The 20635-nt window shown below is 47.9% G+C and overlaps 3 protein-coding genes across 10 annotated transcripts; 1 reads left to right on the top strand and 2 right to left on the bottom strand.

Annotated features, from left to right (window-relative positions):
- Nucleotides 1-754: 754 nt before the first annotated feature.
- On the bottom strand, nucleotides 755-8488 carry fen1 (flap structure-specific endonuclease 1). Of its 4 annotated transcripts, none has more exons than XM_061758957.1 (12): nucleotides 8373-8488; nucleotides 7987-8105; nucleotides 7779-7881; nucleotides 6611-6713; nucleotides 6367-6430; nucleotides 6115-6224; nucleotides 5126-5262; nucleotides 3405-3471; nucleotides 3152-3283; nucleotides 1846-1997; nucleotides 1512-1626; nucleotides 755-931 (listed from the first exon to the last, which is right to left on the bottom strand). In XM_061758957.1, exons 2-12 carry the CDS (start codon nucleotides 8066-8068, stop codon nucleotides 854-856), a joined length of 1143 nt encoding a protein of 380 aa, XP_061614941.1. In that variant the 5' UTR covers nucleotides 8069-8105; nucleotides 8373-8488; the 3' UTR covers nucleotides 755-853. The 4 variants fall into 4 exon arrangements, with proteins under 4 accessions (XP_061614941.1, XP_061614942.1, XP_061614943.1 ...); XM_061758958.1 differs by lacking the exon at nucleotides 8373-8488 and adding an exon at nucleotides 8204-8366; XM_061758959.1 differs by lacking the exon at nucleotides 1512-1626.
- A 461-nt stretch (nucleotides 8489-8949) lies between these two features.
- tm9sf1 (transmembrane 9 superfamily member 1) lies at nucleotides 8950-16709 on the top strand. 5 transcript variants are annotated; one of them, XM_061758321.1, is made up of 9 exons: nucleotides 8950-9062; nucleotides 10930-11141; nucleotides 11232-11363; nucleotides 11633-11755; nucleotides 11875-12233; nucleotides 13073-13227; nucleotides 13293-13478; nucleotides 13942-14215; nucleotides 15880-16709. In XM_061758321.1, the coding sequence occupies exons 2-9, from the start codon at nucleotides 10935-10937 to the stop codon at nucleotides 16271-16273; spliced, it is 1830 nt and encodes a 609-aa protein (XP_061614305.1). In that variant the 5' UTR covers nucleotides 8950-9062; nucleotides 10930-10934; the 3' UTR covers nucleotides 16274-16709. The 5 variants fall into 5 exon arrangements, with proteins under 5 accessions (XP_061614305.1, XP_061614302.1, XP_061614303.1 ...); XM_061758318.1 differs by having other exon boundaries at nucleotides 9022-9476; XM_061758319.1 differs by having other exon boundaries at nucleotides 9022-9856.
- A 242-nt stretch (nucleotides 16710-16951) lies between these two features.
- On the bottom strand, nucleotides 16952-19964 carry nanog (nanog homeobox). The gene is made up of 4 exons (XM_061758323.1): nucleotides 19535-19964; nucleotides 17908-18284; nucleotides 17683-17826; nucleotides 16952-17452 (listed from the first exon to the last, which is right to left on the bottom strand). Exons 1-4 carry the CDS (start codon nucleotides 19911-19913, stop codon nucleotides 17090-17092), a joined length of 1263 nt encoding a protein of 420 aa, XP_061614307.1. The 5' UTR covers nucleotides 19914-19964; the 3' UTR covers nucleotides 16952-17089.
- Between the last annotated feature and the right edge of the window lie 671 nt (nucleotides 19965-20635).

Here is a 20635-nt window from a genome sequence, read left to right as displayed (position 1 = left end):
TGTTATTGCGTAACACAGCCCCCCCCCCACATGCCAGTTCGAGGAGGGAGCTGACAAACTTTATTTAACCAGGTAAAAGATCTCTTTTGCAATGGTGACCCGGACAAGAAGGCAGCAAGTTCACCGGCGAGCCCAAGTCAATCACGTACAAAAATAAATCGGTTGAGTTGTGCAAATTCTTGGTCACCGTCATGGTGGAAAAAGCTTGAACATGATTTATCTTGGTCAAAATTATTTGACATGACAAAAACCCGGCATTTGAACAGGGGTGTGTTGACTTTTTTATATGCACCGCAGTGTTCCAGGCACGTCCCCACCGGGAGGAGACCCCGGGGACGACCCGGGCTACGCTGCAGAGACGACGTCCTTCGGCCGGCCCGGGAACGCCTCGGGATCCCCCCGGAAGAGCTGGGGGAAGTGGCTGGGGAGAGGGAAGTCTGGGCGTCCCCGCTAAAGCTACTGACCCCGCGACCCGACCTCAGATAAGCGCTAGAAAATGGATGGATGGATGGATAAAAATGGCTCCGAAGTGGGTCATGTGCAGGCCTGTTCTTTCAGCAGTTTTGGGGGGACAATTGGTCCATCTGGAACATTATGAAACTACGACACATCAATCATTTGATCAAAATACGATGTTTTAGATGTATATTTGTTATTATTAACCTCATCTACAAATTGAAAGTACAAAAGTGTGCCCACGTCTGCGTCTGACCCCACCCCAAAGCTCAAATGGAAGAAAAAAAAACAAATGACACTCCTTTCAACGAGCATTTATTCCATAAGATATGAAAAACATCATTTAAAAATGCTTGAAAGAGAGAGGGAAAAAAAAGTAAACGGTTTACTGGCTTCTTCATTTGGCTTTTTTGAATTTTCCCGGTGTCGCGGCAGTCTTCAGCTTCTTTTTAGCGGATCCTTTCGCTTCGGGCTCCTGTGTGGGAAATCAAAGTTGGTCGGAAAGACAACACACAGCAATGAATAGCAGCTGCATTGTCTCATGGTAAACCGTTATGTGATATTTGATCGGAAAAGAGTTCAATAGTTCATTTCTAAAGAAATCCCGTGAAAGTTGAACACCCCTGAAGTCGTCATTTGGAATATCATTTAAAAAAAAAAAAAAAACAGTTACAAGTACACAAACAAACAGCAAAGGAAAGTAAAAAAACTTTCACAGGCGGGGACGGGGATTGAACCCCGGGCCCCAGAACTGTGAGGCGGACGCTCTCACCGGTCGTCCACCGTGCCGCCTACTTTTATTCAAGTCAAAATCATCTATACAATTGAGACAATTGTTTTCCTCTTAACGCACCGCTGAGTTATCGGATCGGGACTCGGCCTCGGCAAACACTCCAACCAAGCGACTCGGACTCCGGTGCAAAACAATGCGATCGCAACAACTAGCGGGAAACCCTCATGAGTACAAGCGCTGTGGAAAATGGATTGCGTTTGAAGCGCCATTGTCTCATACAACGTCAATTCTCTGCTGCGCGCTTCGCTTCGATGTGCAGTACCTTCCGTTTGGACGACAGCGACCCAGTGACTGAGAAGAAGGAGTCCAGTCGTCCTTGCGTGCTCCCTTGCCGACTCTTTACCATCTTCTTACACCCGTTGCGGATCCTGTCTTCACTACATGGACGTACGATCATCTTATTCATGCGAGTGATCAGTGTCAAGTCAAAAGTCATCTTGCATTTAAGAAAGTTTGCTTTTGTGGGAAATGTTCACCCCGCGATCGCGCGCATAACAGGGCGTATGCCGCCTCTTGCCGCGAAGTGCGCCGGGGTAGGATCCAGCTCACCCGCGAGAGCGCTACAGAAAACGGATGGATGCGTGCTTGCGTTTCACCTGAACTGCTTTTCTTCGCACATGAAGCGCAGCAGCCCGTCCTCATCCGGCTCGTTCCACTTCAGCGCCACTGTGGAACAATCCACCACTTCGGGCTTGAGAAACAGGTCCCTGGCCTCCTTGTACAGCCAGTCCTCTGGAGCCGGGTGCTTCTACGTGTCAGAAATCAATCAATCCGTGCCATCCTTTATTTAACCAAATGAACACAATTGAAAAGTGAGCTGGCCAAGCCAAGCGGCCAAAAACAGACGTATAGGAAAAGACTTTGCAGTAGCATGCAGAGTGCAATGATTCACTCGGTTGCCACGTTACGCTTTGGTACACACAAACACAGACTTTTGAAATCTTAAAAGATATCTTTGACTGACCCCACAAACAAAGATTTTTCAAAAAAATCTGCCATTTAACACTTTTGGTGGGCTCCAATAATTTCAACATTGAACACCACACAATGCCAAACGCGAAATCTCACGTGGTCACACGTGATCTCACAAAAAAACGAAGAAGAAGAAGAAATTATAGTTCAGTGTCTTGCCCGAGGACATTTCGACATGCGGACAGTCGTAGCCGGGATTCGAACCAGTGACCCTTCAGTCACAAGTCCAAAAAAAACCGAAGCTTGCGGAGTGGCCTCATCAAAGTCCAGACTGAAATGCAGTGGCATGACCTTAAAAGGCCGTTCATGCTCGACAAGCCTTCACTTTTGCTAAATTCAAACAATTTTGCAAGGACAAGTGGGCTAAAATATCTCCACAGAGATGTCGAAGACTCATTGCTTGTTATACAGGGCGATTGAAAAGAACCTCCCTATTTTTCGAAATACTTCTAATGTATTCATCCTGTCCTATTTTTCTAAACTTTTTTTGCGTATGTTGCATGATTAAAGGAGCAAGTGTATTCTACCAAACCAAGGACTTCGGAAGAACTGGAAGGGCCAATACGAGAAGTTCTGTCTCCCTTGTGAAATCAGTTCAGGCGGTTGGCAGGCGGCTTGAGAAACTGCTGGCTCACGCCGGCGCCCGCATCCAATTGGAAATCAAACTCCATTCGATACACTTTCTTCTCACGTTCGTTTCTTGTAAGAATTACAAATAGGGAGTTCCTTTTCAATCACCTGGAAGAAAAGGCTTGATTTCAGTCGCTGCCGAGGGCGATGGCCCGACCAGTTATCAGGTTTAGGGCGCTATTACATTTTCACACAGGCCCTGGTGACTTTGAATGGTTTGGTTTTTTTTCCCCCCTTAATAAATGAAATGAAAAATGTGAAATTTTTCATTTCAGCACCCTTGATCGTTCTCAAGCTTACATTTGGGTCAATGTTTTCTAGGATCTCCTCGATGCTGCCGTGCTGCTTGATCAGGTCGATGGCTCTCTTGGGACCGATCCCCTTGATGGTGCCGCAGTAGTCGCAGCCCAGCAGAATGCACAGGTCTATGAACTGGCAGGGAACACATTAAGATTGCCAAGAGGTCCTGCAGCCTGACATTTCAGCTTTTCAACCATCATCCAATCACCAAACTCAAAACAAAATAGCCCATGACAACACAGTTGATTGGTACCTGTTCATTTGTCAGGTTAATGTCCTGCAGGATGCGACTGAAGTGGAACTCTTGGACTGGAAGCTTCCTAGAAACGGACATTTTCAGTGCAGAAACACAGTGCGACGTTAACAACATTTAAAAAAAAACAAAAAACAAAAACAAAAATGTCGAAATATCTTTTACACTTCTAGTGTAAACACAAAGTGACCGTCTCAAGCATTGTTCAGAAACACTATAAACCATTCATCCATCCATTTTCTTCCGGTTACCCAAGGTCGCTTCAGCAGGGAAGCCCAGACTTCCCTCTCCCCAGCCACTTCCCAGGCAAGCCGAGAGACGACGTCTCTCCAGCGTGTCACGGATCGTCACCGCTGGGACGCGCTCGCAACACCTCACCAGGGAGGCGTCCTACACAGATGCCCGAGCCACCTCATCTGGCTCCTCTCAATGCGGATGAGCAGCGGCTCTACTCTGAGGTCCTCCCGGATGACCGAGCTTCTCACCCGATCTCTACGGGAGAGCCCGGACACCCTGCGGAGGAAAGTCATTTCGGCCGCTCGTATCCGGGATCTCGTTCTTTGGGTCACGACCCACAGCTCGTGACCGTAGGCGAGGGAAGGAACGTAGATCTATCTGCGCCTTGCAGCTTAGCTCCTTCTTCCCCACAACGGACCGATACAAAGTCTGCATCACTGCAGACGCCGCACCGATCCGCCTGTCGATCTCCCCTTCCGTTCTTCCCTCGCTCGTGAACAAGACCCCTCATCCACGTGGGGCAGGCGCTCATTCCCGACCCGGAGAGGGCACTCCGCCCTTTTCCGACCGAGGACCGTGGTCTCATTTTCATTCCAACCGCTGCGAACCGCTCCAGTGAGAGTTGAGCTGGTGTCCGCGATGGAGTCTGGGATTTCCGCCACGACAGGCACAGAGCAACTTGCGGCCACAGCTCCGGTCGGCCGTCTCAGCAATGGAGGCGTGGAATAAATAAAGAATAAGAAATATACTCACACCTCGCACGGTGCGCAACTCCAGAGTGGAAGAGCGTCCAACCCCCTCTCGAGAGGACTCGTACCAGAGGCGAGTCCGACTATATCGCGTCGGAACTTTTTGACCTCACACGCCAGCCCAGGCGTCTCTTCTCGTCTCTGCCAGAGACGGCCCCTCCCGCAGGTGGTGAGCCCACGGGAAGAGGGACCCACGCTGTCCTTTCGGGCTGCGCCCGGCCCCACGGGGCCTCATGGGAGCAGGCCCTGCCACCAGGCGCTCGCCTTCGAGCCCCATCTCCAGTGGGGGGGCATAAAGCCCCTGGCAACTTAGCTCCTCGGATCATTGGGACACACAAACCCCTCCGCCGCGATAAGGTGACGGTTTAAGGAGAGGCTATACAAATAAACTCGAAAACAAATCTTACCTTTTGCCGTTGCCTTACAGAGATAAGGAATGCTCGACTTCACGTTGGCAAGTGCCAGGCTTGCAACAAACAAACCTAGTTTTTATGTCTACCATTCCTCGAAAGGGAGTTTTTGGGAAGGCAAGCCAATAAAATACAAGTTTGTCCCAAAAGCGCACACAACTCTATAGCAGCAACATTCGCATTGATGGTAGCAGCTAATCCTGAGAGAAGACACGCTTGTTGAATCTGTTATTTGACAGGCAAATTTAAAATGAGTACACTGATGCAAACGAATGCACTCTCAATGTCACCTTTGTTGAAAGATTAAAGACCAAAAGTGCATTACTTTGCTTCGCTGGCCGTGAGGTGCCTCAGCAGGACGTTCGTTCCGAACGTCAGCCCGTCCATGTCCTCCGTTGCCGTGGCAAAGACTTTCCCCGCTTTGACCAGAGCGGCGCAGCTGGCCTCAGCCTCGCACGGCGCCTGCAAACACATGAAGTACAAACGCTACTCGAGAGTCAACAAAGCCCCTGTTTAGCTAGCGTCGGTAGCTATGCCCGGCGAGCCCAATCGATGGCGTCCGAGGTCATGTGACTTTGTGTCGTTCGACCGGTGAAACGGCAGTAGCGCTAAAATGACATTGGAGCAAACAGCGCCCGATGCGGACGCCGTAGTCTCGCGCAGGAAAGATTGGATAAATAAGCAAATCATTGATATAAATAAAAGTAGCGAGCGACATTTAGAGCATTGTAAATGCCGTTGATTAATGTGATCAATTACAGTAGCGTCGAGATGATTCACTGCTTCTAAAATAAACATGACGAAGGATCTGAAGGACTTGATTTAGATTCAGGAACAAATTCTAACTAGATAAACATCCAATACTGCATTCAAAATCTTTGGTGTTAAATATTAGTAGGCTAACTTAAGATGGCGTTTTTTGTAGCACCCCTGAAATAAATCCCAGTACCCCTAACCCAATTAAGCTACAATGGCTCCGGGGTGACTTCCCGTTCATTCTTGGAAATGGGTCTTTGAGACGCGCGTCCGTACCACCCGATTTTTGTGTCGATGGCTGAAACAAATGTTTTCCAACCGTTTAAGGCGGCCAAACTGTGACGTTCTATTTTTAGTCCCCCCCCGAAGTGCGGCTCTCCTTCGTTTGGGATTTATGGCCATGTGTCTTCCCGTTCTCTTCGTCAATGTTGAGCCCACCCCGACAGATTCCTTTTAGTCATAAAAAGAGGTCATTGTGCCCATCCGGGTCGGTCGACTTTCAAATCGATTTGATTCAAAAGGGCAACATTTGTAAAGCAACGCAAACCTCCCACGAACCTCAATGTAAGGCACTCCCATCAGATTCAGCAGCTTCTTGCACTCATCGTTATGCTGCTTGGTGACTTTGACGAGACGCTTTGTGAGTTTGTCGATGTTTTCCTGCTCCCCTAAGTTGTAAAAAAAAAAAATATAATAATAATACATAATCATAACTGCAAACAAGCTAACACAGAATCTTAAATATGAATACAAAAATAAAAAAAAAAAAGGTCACGTAATAGAGATTCTTTTGTCGGTGAAATTCTGTACCGAGTTCCTGGGCTTGCGCGAGCAGTTTCTCAGCTTCGGCTCTTCTCTCCCCTCGCTTTTCCAACTGAGGAGTCAAGTTCAATTAGTGACTTCAATTATCTTCAATAACTCGTTATGGTCACCGATGAGCCGGAACCGAGCCCGTCTGATTGGGGGGTGGGGGGGGGGGGGGGGGGGATCTCTCTTGGTTCCGATGAATGGGACTTTAGGTAAGACAACAACAAGAGCGCAGGCACACACAAACCTCTCCCGACTTGAGCTGTGGGGGCTTGCCATCAAACACGTACACGGGTTTGATGCCGTGTTCGAGCATGCGGATGGTCCTGTAGAACATTCCCATGAGGTGGCTGGAAATGAGAAGCACAAGCAAAAAGTGCCGGAGCAATCAACAACTACTACTACAACCATTTCTTCATGAAAATGTGACATTACTCAAAACAAGTTGTGCTCTTTGTTTTGATTAACTTGTGGTATTTGCTTTATTTATTCTCATAATCTTTTTCTGGGCTGGGCAAGTTTTCCCCCTCGAACATGAACTTGCGTCAACCTCCGCAGATATAATAATACGTTTTTTTCAGAATAGTTGCAAACCAGCAAACCAAACGCTGTCCACCCAGTGGAATCTTAGCGGAGGAACTCGACAGGGAGGCGTTCGCAATCCATCCGTCTTCGCTCTTGCTTTGGAACCTCGGGCAGAGACAATCGACAACCACCCCGATATACAGTCGGTACGCAAAGTACCCTCTCCAGTTCTGCCAGGTTGGATGGTGAACATTGGTGGGCAGCTATTTTCAGGTCTCTCCAGAGATGCTCCATTGGGTTTAGGTCAGGGCTCTGGCTGGGCCATTCAAGAACAGTCACAGAGTTGTTCTGAAGCCACTCCTTCGTTATCTTAGCCGTGTGCTTCGAGTCATTGTCTTGTTGGAAGGTGAACACTCGGCACCAGGACACCCTAGGTCGCAGTTCGATGATCGACATTGTGGTCGTGTCGTCGGACTTGCGTCCGTCCGCACGTCTTGGACGCTCGGGTGAAATCAACTTGTATTTCTGTCTTTGGGGGAATACATTTATTCATGTTTATGCATTGTTGTCCTTTAGTGGGATTCAAATAGTTGAATGGATGGTACAGACAAAGATGGCTGTTTTCGTGGGAAAACAAAACATTATATTTGCAAAACCACAAATCAAGGTTGTGAAAAGAAAACGGAAATATGCCATTTTGATATTTTTTTGACAGGTTGGCCAGTGGCTGCGCATATCAAAGCATTTTCCGAATCCGCTTTACTGGCCGAGTGTGTTACAAGACACACAAGGAATTTGTCTTGAAGAATGATTCCGCGAAAGTTGCCGGTTTCTTGCGTGGATGACATCAATTATTCAGCAAACATTTGCCAACACGTAAGTAGCTGTACCTGGTGGTCTCTCCATCCTCATTCTGCAGCACGTTGCCATCCTGTCGCACAGCAATAAGGAACTGGTAGATGCACATGGAGGCATCTACAGCAATCTTTCGGCCTGGGGAATAAAAATACGGCCACAGATTTCTCTTTAGCCATCATAATCACGGAATATTTCATGGATCTCAAGCAGTTCTCATCATAAGCTATGACATTGATTTACCAAAGTAATTCTTGAAGTCTTGCTCTTTTATGGCATTCGGAGCCTGGTCGGCAATGAGTTTGGCGAGCCCATGTATGCCCATTGCGGTCGTGTCGCGTTCAATTCAAAACTCCGAAGCTCTAAAAAAAAAAAAATCAATCGACACAATCAAGAGTGACTACTGTTCTGATATACTCGACTGTTATATACAACAAGCTAACATATCATAAGCACGTACATTTACAAAAGTTGCCTTCAAGTCCCCGATTTAGTAAGGGAACGCACTTATTTCCGTGAGCGTGATAACTAAATAGCATTTTGTTAAAGAATAGTGAACCGCAAAGACAACAACAACAACAACGGATTCAAATTACAATGTAAAGTTTGACTATTCACCAAACACGTACAAGAATTTGCAAGTGTCGCGATGCGTCTGCCGCCAGGATGTGAGTGGATTTCGCGGGACATGAAGTAGCAGGCATGAGCAATCGAGCTATCGAGCGTCACAGATATCTAGCCAAAAATAGATTCGCCAGTGTTCCCCCCCCCCCCGGCAGCAGTAGGGCTAAGCAACATGCCTACGTAGCGGCCACATTGGTGGGGGCAATATTCCCATCAAAGGTGACGCATGGACGTTGAACATCATGCGTAACTTGTTATTTCTCAACCAATGTCATGAGATATACTGATTTTTCAAGGCTAAAAAACGTGTGATCAATACAAAACATTTGATAAAATCCCCCCAACGTATTTTTATCTAATGAAGGGTTATTTCCAGTTCCCCTGTTGTGATTGTACGGCGTTGTGTGCAACCGAGTGCAGCTAACGATTCAAGGCATCCTTGTTTTTTCGGGTTACTTGACGTTCACGCCAATGGAATGCGCTCGCATTATGCCCGCACTAGTTTAGCGTCGCCGTCGGCACGCTGCTCGAAGGGGCGTGTCAGATCTACCTGTTTTCATATTTATGTCAATGGCGAGACTTCCCAGCGATGCGTTCATGTGCATTCACATGACTTGTTATAACAAGGGTGTGTTTGATTGGTCGATTGGAGCAACAAGGAAATCCGGCAAACAGTTCATGGTCGCTGGCAGCAGGTTGACACCTCATGCAAATTCTGAATCTGAACGATTGATAGCATATGGCCGTAATACCTGGTTGTTTTTTTCTCAAGCTGTCCGCGAGCGGGCTTGCATACATGTGATAAAGGAGGGAAGTAAAGCGGAGGCTTGTGTTCTGTTTTTGTTTCTCCGCCCACTCCGGAACACCGAAGCGAGCGTTCGTTCGTTCGTTCTATGTCTTTTCCGAGGTGACGTGGAGTCGCGCGCCTCTCAATTCCTCGCTTTCTCGCGCCGCTGTTTGTGTTTGACGTAAATGGCTCGTTCGCGTGTCTGACGCTCGAGCGCATTTCGTCGACGGTTCCTCCCAATGTTCCGCTGCTAAGTCGATCTATTCTCTGAGCTCCGGCGTCGACGCGTTCCGAGAGACCGTCGGGGCCCGGGTTCGAACAGGTTTGTTGGACGCCTCAGCCGCATTATTAACGAAATGACAAAAGGTCGCAATGGCAGCGCTATGAGCTCGTCTGCTTTGACATTTCGGTGTGACGGAAATTGGAGAAGTGACAGGAAATGAGGTTTTACGGCTCTACTAACAGTACAACTCGGCTCCTTTTTAAATGGGAGCATATTAAAAGCCAATGCAAATATATCAGCGTTGCGTTCTGGAGTTGTGGAGTTATAATGTAGCGTACGCAAATGTATCTGGTGGTCTGTTCATTGAAATATTGCGCTCAGTTCATCACAAAGTGTTTAAAGACCCACTTAAATGTTACGGAGTCACTGGTTTGATGGTTCACTCGTCTGACAGACCGTGTGGGTTCGATCATCACTCAGTAAGTTTACACGTTTATTTCAAAACAAACTGTAGGAGCCAACTCAAAGGCCAAATTCTGAATTCACAACCTCTGTTTGAAATGGGGGTGGGGCAAGCAGGACCTATGCTCCAACTCTCACTGGAGTGTGAAGCGGCTGGGATGAGAATCAGCACCTATAAATCTGAGGCCTTGGTCCTCTGTCGGAAAAAGGTGGAGTGCGCTCTCCAAGTCGGGGATGAACTTCTGCCTCTAGTGGAGGAGTTCAAGTATCTTGGGGTCTTGTTCACAAGTGAGGGAAGAATGGAACGGGAGATCGACAGGCGGATCGCTGCGGCGTCTGCAGTGATGCGGACTTTGTGTCGGTCTGTTGCTACCCTCACCTATGGTCACGAGATCCCGGATACAAGAGGCCGGAATGAGTGTGCGGGCTCTCCCTTGGAGATGAGGTGAGAAGCTCGGTCATCCGGGAGGATCACAGAGTAGAGCCGCTGCTCCTCCGCATCGAGAGGAGCCAGATGAGGTGGCCGGGGCATCTGGTTCGGATGCCTCCCGGACGCCTCACCGGTGAGGTGTTCCGGGCACGTCCCACCGGGAGGAGACCCCGGGGACGACCCAGGACACGCAGGAGAGACTACGTCCTTCGGCTGGCCTGGGAACGCCTCGGGATCCCCCCGGAAGAGCTGGAGGAAGTGGCCACACATTTCACTTAAATGTAGCCTATCACAAAAGGCATTCAGTTATGTGGTATCTCAGTCCGAACACTAGGGGGCATTATGTAAAAGGAGTACAGAGGAGATAAGAGACTACTACAAAGAACTAGGACATATTTCTTTATTTGCAATGGCCTCGCTCCTCTGTTTACATGTTAGCGCCTCCCGTCGAGGAGGGACAAATGTTTGCATTTCATCATTTCATGGCGTCACCTCAAGTATCTCCACACAGTTGACACGGCTCCTACTCCCATCTGCCTGGAAGTTATTTGTCAGGCTGGCCAAATGGCATCTGCGCTGTAGTATCGGCTGTAGTATCGGCATCGCTAATAATTAAGCGGTTTTCGAAAGTTGATCGCTCACTTTTTGTGTCCGCGCCAGGAGTTATGCGCTGTAGAAGAGGACACTCGCCAGGTCGCCGCCAGAGGACGATGAGCCTGCCTCGCGTCTTGGTCCTGTGCTTCCTCACAGCCGCGGCGCTGGGCTACAAGCAGGGGGACAACGTGACGGTCTATGTCAACAAAGTGGGTCCTTATCATAACCCTCAGGAGACGTATCACTTCTACACCTTGCCTGTTTGCAGGCCAGACAAGGTGCTAATACCGTGTCATATGTCCACTTTAGGAGTAGCCGACTAAAGCTTCGTGTCATCTCTAAATATTTGATGGCTAATTATTCCGCAGGTGCATCACAAGTCTCTGAGTTTGGGAGAAGTGCTGGACGGTGACCGAATGGCCGAATCGTTGTATCACATTCGGTTTCGAGAGAATGTTGAGAAGAAAACGCTTTGTCAGCTCACGCTTTCAGAGAAACAGGTATGAAATCGCTCAAGACACTTAGGCATGTGCCATAATACACCGCTGGATATATATATATGAAGTCTCAATGGCTATCATGTAAAGTGCTTTTAGTTTACATAGATAAAGGTCTCCGTCACATTTCAAAATGGTGTTTTTTGTTTTTTTCCCGCGGACCCCGTGCAATTAATTGCGCAAGGACCACTCGTAGTCCACAGACCCATGGTTGAGAAACATGGACATCAGGGACTGACCATATGAGTTTTTAAACTATCGCTATGTTCTAGGTAGACCAGCTCCGCGAGGCGATCGAAGAGCTGTACTACTTTGAATTTGTCCTGGACGACATTCCGATCTGGGGCTTCGTGGGATACATCGAGGAGAGCGGCTTCCTGCCGCACAGCCACAAAGTAAACTCTCATGTCTTGGTGGGGTTGAGGGCTTTTTAAGAGCGACTTGGTCAAAAAGAAGCCCTGCCGCAACATCTTCACGTAAGCGCTCTGCTGCTTTGCCTCTCTCCCGCCAACAGGTGGGTCTGTGGACTCACCTGGACTTCAACATCGAGTACAACGGCGACTCTGTGATCTTCGCCAACGTCTCTGTGAAGGAGGTCAAACCCGTCCCTCTGGAGGACGGTGCCGGAGCAGCCCTGGGCGGCGTCGGGGTGGGCGGGGGAAGCCTGACGGTCATTCACACGTACAGCGTGCGCTGGTTCGAGTCCCCGCTGACCCACGCCCGCCGAGCGGAGCGCCTTAGGGACTACTCGTTCTTCCCCAAAACATTAGAGATCCACTGGCTGTCCATCATCAACTCGCTGGTGCTCGTGGTGCTGCTGCTGGGCTTCGTTATCATCATCCTCATGCGGGTTCTGAAGAACGACTTTGCCAGGTTTATTTCTCAATTTTATACTGTTTGTCTGTCTGTGTCTCTCTGTCTAGGTAAAAAGCTTTTTCCCCACTTTGTTTCAGGTCATCAAACAAATCAGCCAAATAAAACCCAAGTGAACTTAAAATAGTGTTTTTTAAATGGTGATTGAATGTATTATGGGGGGGAAACTTCAGTTGCCCCCCACTTGTTGAACCAGGAAGTCATTTGAGCTAATCACAATTTGTTTGATTTTCACTGATCACAGTCAAGCCTGATGACTTCCAGACCTGGTCAATCAAGAAATCGCTTAAACAGAATCTGTTCCGACAAAATCAAGTCGGACGAAAGATCGAAAATAGCTGCGACGAAATGATGCGAGCCAGAGAAATTCCAGAACGGTCATTAACATCTGTCAGTCTGGAAAGGCTTACAGAAGCCATTTTGAAAGCTTCAGGAATCTTGACGAACCATAGGGAGAGCAATTATCCTCCCATGGTGAAAACATGGAACAGTGGTGAGTCTTCCCAGGAGTGGCAGCCTCCAAAGATGAGAATCCGTCTGCTTTCATGGAAGACTACGGAAATCAGAATATTTTTTTGTTGAGAGGCTGAATTTCCAAAGATTTTGACAATTGTAAGTTAAACAGTGGCTCTCAATTACGCAACTAGTTGTCCATGAATCGTTTAATTGTTGCCCCTCGACTGTCTTCTCCAACGCTACTCGCGTAGCCGATGCAGCTAGTGCCGTCTTGCCTTCGAAGCCCGCGGAATTGCAAGCACTTCTAAGCGAGCGTTTCCACGTCAAGCGTGAACTGCGTTAGAATCGCTCGCTAATTTGACCATCCTGCACCTCATCTGCAGGTATAATGTCGAGGAGGAGGCAGGCTGCGATGACCCGGACCAAGGAGACATCGGCTGGAAGATCATACACACTGACGTCTTTCGGTTTCCCCCTTACAAAAGCTTGCTTTGCGCCGTGCTCGGAGTGGGGGCCCAGTTCCTTACCCTTGCTACAGGTATGCACACGCGATCGTCATAGTTACAAGTTATCGTGTTACGCCGTTACATTGTTGTGTCATAGGAATCATCGTCATGGCACTCCTGGGAATGTTCAATGTGCACCGCCACGGCGCCATTAACTCCGCGGCCATCGTCTTGTACGCCCTGACCAGTTGTGTGTCGGGTTACATCTCGTGCAGCTTTTACACACAAATTAACGGGAGGCGCTGGGTGTGGAACATCATCTTGACTTCGTCGCTCTTTTCCGGTGAGTCTTCTCAAAGGAACGTTAGGGGTAGACCGAATTCCGTGCAACTATTCAGGCTCTTCCGAGAATTATACTCACTCTTTGAGCGGCCATGATCTGTATATTTTGTTAGGATTGTATGAGGGCTGGGGCAAATGTGAAGGCCAATCTTGGAGGTGACACTTGCCGTGTCTGCAGTTTTATAGTGTAAATATCTGAAGTCAATGTTCATACTTTTGATGAAGAAGCGCTTTAAGCCTTTCAACCTTTTATTTGACCGTATTTTTTTTTTTATAGGCAAGCAAACAAAAGTGGATAGAGTAAAGATGAACTGAATATTTCAAGCGAGCAAATCAGGCAGTTTTCGTCAGTACAAACAATCGGAAGAGCGTGACGACTCTTTGTCGCGATTCATATTGACGAGTCGCTCCGGTCAAATGACGAGCTCGAATCGCCGTAAGCTGTTAATCCGTTATTCCCGCAGCTCCTCTGTTCCTGACTTGGAGCGTCGTCAACTCGGTCCACTGGTGGAGCGGCTCCACGCAGGCCTTGCCGGCCACCACCGTGCTCCTCCTCCTGGGCGCCTGGGTGTCGGTGGGCTTCCCGCTCACCGTCATCGGCGGCATCGTCGGCAAGAACCGAGCGGGCGGCTTCCAGGCTCCGTGCCGCACTCGGAACATCCCTCGGCAGATCCCTCCGCAGCCCTGGTACAAGCACGCCGCTGTGCACATGGCCATCGGTGGCTTCTTGCCATTCAGGTGAGATAATGTTGCGATAAATTGCTTTTGCGTGGAATGTCAAGAAACCTATGAACGAGTGTTAGGCCAGCGCCGAAACGGAAAAACCGCTAAATACAGCGAACCCTCACTATTGGCCCGGGTTCAGGACCCAGCCCGGAAAATCTGCGAGTCACGGACACCCGCCCCGAAATGTTACTAGTTTCCACCCTTAATACGGTGCAGTGGTGCCTTGACATACAAGTGACTCAATGTACGGGGTTTTCCCCCAGGTTCTACATTTTTTCATTTTTTTTTTTTTTAATTTGCTTTGACTTGCGAGCGCTGACTTGAGATACGAGCACTGTATGGCGGCAATGAACTCAGTTTGACACACTTTACAATCGGCAACAGTTTGGCAAATAGTGAACAGCGTATCTCCCCCCCAAAAAAAAAGCGGCTTCGAGCTGTTTAATGCCACTCCGAGTCGAAGTTTACATTCAAACTAAACGTAAAACAGAGAATTACACCTTGTATGTTTAAAAAAACAAAAAAAACAGCTTATCCTTTCAGTCTGCTAATTAGCGTCGATGTTGCAGTGCTTTAACCCTTTAAGCAACGGATTGAACACAAATGGTGCACAAAGCGCTGACAATATAACAGTACTCCCATTCGAATAACCTTTAACCTCCGTGTAGAACGACTAATATGAGTGCCATACTCATCGAAGAGCTGAGAGACTATTTATGAATCCCACTCTAGTTTGAGGCAATTGATTCAAAATTGATTAAATGATCTGCTGTGACATTAACGGTTTGAGTGTATTTCATTGTCATTACCGTATGTTCGAATGATGTACAATCTTATGGAGCGCTAATTCTCTCATGAAAATGCACATTACACCAAATTCTGTTCTTTCTTTGCGGGGGAGGCTGGAACGGATTAACGGCATATCCGTTTACATCATTGGGAAAAGATTATTTGAGATACGAGCGTGGCCAGGGAACATATTGTACTTGTATCAAGGCATCGCAGTATACCCCAAACCATATGCAATCCTTTGCAACATGACCCTTACAAATACACATTTTGAAAATGAACTTCAACGATTTAAGCAAATGGCTGCAATATGACAGAGTGAAAAATGTAAGGGTGTATGAATACTTTGCATACCCACTGGAAATTGTGCAATCGCGCAATTTTGATGATGCGGTTTGTCTTTACCGTTATGCAAGAAGTATATAGCAGCGGGTGTCACTCAATAAGAATTGCCTTTACTACGAATGCCTAAAATGTTCAATTTCAAGTGTTTCCGCGCATGCACACCTCTCCACACCGCCTTCTAATTTGGAAATGTCTTTGACGATGCCGCTCATGTCTCCTCATCTTTATTTGCAAATGTCATTTAGACTTCCGATACTGTATATACCACCATTTGATTGAGCTTCTTTATACCGTTTGTTTGCACCCTCGAGTAGCGTAATTTCAATATGTGCTACGCATATTGTAGAATTGACACAATTACATTAAAAAAAAAAAAAAAAAAATTGCCTTTATTATTTGTACATCTTTACCGTTATTGATGAAATTATATGAAAATGACCCGAGTACACCAAGTCATTGTGGCCCCACTCCTCCTCCATATGAATGAATTTCTTTCAGTGGCCAGATATCAATTTGTGGATTCTGTCCATTGTTCTCGTTAGCGCCATCTCCGTGGAGCTGTACTACATCTTTGCCACAGTGTGGGGCAGGGAGCACTACACACTCTATGGCATTCTGCTGTGCGTCTTCGCCATCCTCCTCTCAGTGGGTGCCTGCATCTCGGTGGCCCTCACCTACTTCCTGCTGTCCGGCGAGGACTACCGCTGGTGGTGGCGGAGCGTGCTGAGCACGGGCTCCACTGGCCTCTTCATCTTCGTTTACTCCGTGTTCTACTACAGGAACAGGTCCTCCATGAGCGGCCTCGTGCAGAGTACGGAGTTCTTCGGCTACTCTCTGCTCACGGCGCTGGTCTTCTCCCTGATGCTGGGTAGCGTGTCCTTCTGGGCCTCGCTGGCTTTTATTCGCTACATCTACCGCAGCCTTAAGATGGACTAGGCACGCGTGCTAAAGCTGTTAAAAGCGCTTATCTCACCACACCGAAGGGTGGTCTTTGTTCCCCTGTTCTTTTCATGCTCATGCGCACACACACACACACACACCACATGAGAGAACATACTGCGGGGTAGACTGGAGCCAGCGGTTCAAGTTGAGGAGCAGCCACCATTTATCACGGATTGTCAGATGAAGGATGCATCTGGGGCTGGTGTATAAACAATAAAATGGAGTAACAGAGGGATGTGACTTGTGGGACGCCCCGAACAAATAGTTTCGGCCAGCACTTTAGTGTACGCGAACGTTGACAAACTGTACTTTGGGTTGCACAGAATGACTTGCAATACGATTCTTTTTGAGAGCAACGGTTTTCATTGGTCCTTCAGAGGATGCCTTGTAAACAGTGTTGCATAATCAAGGGAGCGATATTGACATGGTGGCAACCGACTCATTTGTTTTGATTTAAATATGTTGTAGTCATAGACAACTATCTTACTATAGTCACTGAATTATATTAAGACTGAGGAATTATACAGCTAAATATAGACAAGACCTTGTATTTGTAGGAGAAAAAGTGTGCATAGATTTAATCAGGCATTTACCTTCAAACATTTCCCAAAAGTCAATGCAATGCATACCAACAAGCATTAAATAGTTGTGTATAAAAATAAAACTTGGTGGATTTAAAAAAAAAAAAAAAAAAAAAAAAAAAAAAAAGTTTTGGCTCAGCTATATGAACAATATACAACCGCTTAAAAAAAAAAAAAAAACATTCACCTGAAGACTCTTGGGAAGAAAATGTTATACACCACAAGCGTCCTACTGGCCGAGGTCATGTACAATGACTGTATTTGTTGAGTTTTGGCCGGTGACAGACTCGGCATCTTTCCTGTCAAAGCCGGTATCTGGCTCCGTGTTGCCAGTCGGGTGGAACACGCCTGGGTTGTATTCATACTGGTTGACGCCAGGAGGCACAGACCAACCGACCGCCTGGGGCCTGGTGGCCATTGCGGCTTGAGCCGTGCCAGAGGACCACGCGGGATACTGAGCGGATCCGGCGGTGCCGGCCATTGTGGCCAGATAGAAGGCCAGGTTCTGCGGCGCCGTCGTCTTGAAGGCGGCGTCCATCATGGGGTGATTGTAGCATTCTTTGAGTGGTGGTCTTTGGGGCTCAGGCTGATACTGAAAAGACGAGACAGGCGGTCATCACGATCAAGTTACTTTTTTTCTGTTGGACGGTGTTGCGTCTCGCCTTTAAGGCCATAACCAAACTATGGTTAGACCTCCATGATGGACGCGTCGCTCTATGTCCAAGCCGCTGCATTACTGTTATTAGCCAACAGAAAAGCCGAGCTGGACATCAGGATCGTTGAAGGGACAAATTAGAAAACACGTCAAAAGGATTCGCTTACAGGCGGCGCATGGCTGATCACCGTTCCGCTCATCAGGTTGGCTTGGCTGCGGCCGTTGTTGCCGATGTAGCGCTCGGACACCCAATTGCTGTCTTTCTGGTGTCTCCTCAGCTTCATCCTTCGATTTTGAAACCAAGTCTTCACCTACAAGCGTGAAGAATAAAAACTAGTGACGATAACGGGTTAAGATGGCCCGCGCACGCCCGTGTCAATTGTCTGACTTACCTGTTTGTAGGTAAGTCCCGTGAGTTCGGCCAGGTTCTTCATCTCGGCCGGGGTGAGGTATCTCTGCACACTGAACCGCTGGACAAGAGCGTTCATCTGGCTTTTGGAGAAGACTACGCGCACCTTTCCTTTAGGGCTCTTCGCATTGGTGCTTGGCATCTTCAGGGCCGGTATGGGCACTTGTAGCGGGAAAGCGTTGGCGTTCGGATTGCCCACATCAGTGTAGGAGGACAGCTCCCCCATAAGCGAGCTGGAAACCTGGTCTCCGGCGTCGGGGCTCCTGCTGTTAGCGTCCTCGCTGAGCTCCTTCTTGACCCATGTGGTAGGGTCCGCCTGTGGAAAACCACTTTCTCGGCCGCTATTAAAACTCCACGAATCTGCGAGGGAATATAAGGAGAGTATAATAAGAACCACTAAAAGGTGCAAACGGGTACCTTGGAGGATAACGTGAGAAATGCCTTCCCTTTGCTTTCACGGCTGCTAGCGTGTATGCCGTCGCAACCCATAAAAACACTTGACTAATAACTGCTTTCCGCAAGCGTTGATACTCAGCTGATCGGCAACTCCCACCACTGCCAATGATCATCCAGGCTTTCCTCTGCATCGTTTTGATGCGTTTTACCACATCAACTGCAGAAGAGGCCTCTTCTGCAAGCTCGCTCTATGAATACCCCAACGAGTTTTGGGTAACCATTCCTGGGTCTCTCGAAATGAGCTCGATAAAAGTATCGTCGATCTTTTCCAACTGAAAATGATTCATTCATAAAAAGAAATATTCGCAATACTGCACGGCGCTCGCGGGCATGAGGTAGCTCCACCGGTAGCCTGCGTATGGCTGAGATTTGTCACCAAAATTCGAAACGCCACATCAGATTTTGATGAACGTGGTTTTGTTGGAGCCCTGGGGTGGGCTAGTGTCCCCCAGAACTGGTTTCGTTCTGGGATAACTAAGGGATTTTTAAAAAAAAAAAATCTTTTTGAAATCAGTCAATGTCAGATATATATGGAGGTTTAAAATGTGTTTTTTAAAATATTTTATAATTTGTATATAATTTATATATATATATATATATATAATAAATGCACAATGTTGTGTGCATTTATTATATATATATATATATATAAATTATATAATTTTAAAGGTATAATAATTTAAAGGTAAATCGCGGATATATTTGTAGAAGTAATTTTGAGACATCTCGCTCTCCGTACCTGCGGGCCTGTTCTAAAAATAGCTCACCACTGATGGTGCGTTTGAAGTTCCTTGGAACGCGGTATACATTGATTGTTCGAAAACATGGAAAGTAAAGAGTTGGATATTGATATTGATCCACTGCCTACCTTGCTAAATCATTGATGACGACGACGATCAGTGCCTTCGCATGGAAGAATATTCATTGGAGCAGTTTTGTTAAGTCACCCCCCGCCCCCCCCCCCAAAAAAAAAAAAAAAAAGTTTGGCGACCCCCCCGCAGGTAAACGTGTAATTTCCCAATCGGTTCGCGAGATGTCGCCCTTCAGCAAACCCACTTTCCAGTTGGGTTTTGAAACGACCACGAGCGGCACCAAAACGGGTCTAGTAGGCTTTCTGCAGAAGTTTGTCGAGCTCGGAGCGGAGACGAACGTACCGGGAGAGGCGTGAGTCTCCGAGTCGCTCGCGGAGTCGCTGCCGGCCCTCCTGCGCTCCTCGGCGGTCGTCGCATCGGAAGCGGCTCGGGGCGTCGCACCCCGCAGCAGGCGGCCCGCTTGGCTGTCCCCGAGGTAAACGAGACCGGAGCCCGGGTACCGGCAATAGCCGTTGGCGACGCGCCGCTCCGGGCTGTGAGGCGGCGACTCCTGGCGGGGCCTGGCGGCGGCGGCGTAGTAGACTTGCGCCACCCCGGGCGTGTAGTCATTCAATTCGGGGCAGTGGTTCTGTTCGTGGCCCGATTGATACACGAGGCCGTAGGCGTAGGCGTGGTAGGGCGGCTTGTACTTGTAGCTCAGCTGCGTCTTCCAGTCTGCCATGTTAAACGTAACAAAATGCCGTCACCGGCTCTGCTGGCCAAATCGTGTTCGTAAAGCGCGCCACCGCGCCGCGGGCTCGCTTTTTTCTTTTTAAAGAGGCCCCGCGGGCAGGTGCGGGTGCTGGCCGTTGAGCTCGGAGCCAATGGCATGCCCGCACCTATGCACGAGCGAGCATCTCATTGGCCGCCTACACACCGCCCGACCAATGTGGATGCAGTAGTTCAGGCGCTCCCAAAGTGTGTGTGTGTGTGTGTGTGTGTGTGGGGGGGGGGGTGAAGGAACGAAAGCGTTGCATTAATAGCGACCTTTTAATATTGAAAAAAAGACAGAAAGAAACCGCTTCCCCTGAAAATTGTTGCACGGTTGAGGTGCTCGAAAACAGTTGCACTGATTTCAACCTGCAGTTTGTGGCAGTTACCTTTTATTTGCCCCAACAATGTGGAGCGTCGTATGAATTACAATGTGCCAAATAAACTACAATGGACTCTGAAAACCAAATGTGTATGTATGTCGTGTTTAAAAAAAATAATAATAAAATAAAAAAAAAATTTTTGGGGGGGGGGGGTGGTGCGAAAAAAAAAATATTTTGAACCGAAGGAGGGCCCAGCAGAGAAAGTTAAAGTTTGGGAAGCCCACATAAATGAAACAAAACTTCCCAGGAGAATGTCCATACATGCTGCTGTTGAAAAGTTGTGATTCCCTTCGATTCACATCACTTCGAA

The sequence above is a fragment of the Phyllopteryx taeniolatus genome, chromosome 20 (assembly GCF_024500385.1).
Source record: "Phyllopteryx taeniolatus isolate TA_2022b chromosome 20, UOR_Ptae_1.2, whole genome shotgun sequence".
Classification (NCBI taxonomy): Eukaryota; Metazoa; Chordata; class Actinopteri; order Syngnathiformes; family Syngnathidae; genus Phyllopteryx; species Phyllopteryx taeniolatus.
Note: the sequence above shows the minus strand (reverse complement) of the source record. Positions and strands in the feature narration are given on the sequence as shown.

What these genes read in the sequence shown, in the direction of transcription:
- fen1 (XM_061758957.1), bottom strand. Translation starts at nt 8,068, where the DNA reads ATGGGCATACATGGGCTCGCCAAACTCATTGCCGACCAGGCTCCGAAT. An exon ending in CTCACGGCCAGCGAAGCAAA is followed by an intron (nt 3,472 to 5,125) that starts GTAATGCACTTT and finishes GTCCGTTTCTAG; the next exon opens with GAAGCTTCCAGTCCAAGAGT. An exon ending in TGCGAAGAAAAGCAGTTCAG is followed by an intron (nt 1,627 to 1,845) that starts GTGAAACGCAAG and finishes ACGTCCATGTAG; the next exon opens with TGAAGACAGGATCCGCAACG.
- tm9sf1 (XM_061758321.1), top strand. Translation starts at nt 10,935, where the DNA reads ATGCGCTGTAGAAGAGGACACTCGCCAGGTCGCCGCCAGAGGACGATG. An exon ending in TCACGCTTTCAGAGAAACAG is followed by an intron (nt 11,364 to 11,632) that starts GTATGAAATCGC and finishes GCTATGTTCTAG; the next exon opens with GTAGACCAGCTCCGCGAGGC. An exon ending in GGTGGCTTCTTGCCATTCAG is followed by an intron (nt 14,216 to 15,879) that starts GTGAGATAATGT and finishes TGTTCTCGTTAG; the next exon opens with CGCCATCTCCGTGGAGCTGT.
- nanog (XM_061758323.1), bottom strand. Translation starts at nt 19,913, where the DNA reads ATGGCAGACTGGAAGACGCAGCTGAGCTACAAGTACAAGCCGCCCTAC. An exon ending in CGGGACTTACCTACAAACAG is followed by an intron (nt 17,827 to 17,907) that starts GTAAGTCAGACA and finishes TCACGCTTGTAG; the next exon opens with GTGAAGACTTGGTTTCAAAA. An exon ending in TGATCAGCCATGCGCCGCCT is followed by an intron (nt 17,453 to 17,682) that starts GTAAGCGAATCC and finishes TCGTCTTTTCAG; the next exon opens with TATCAGCCTGAGCCCCAAAG.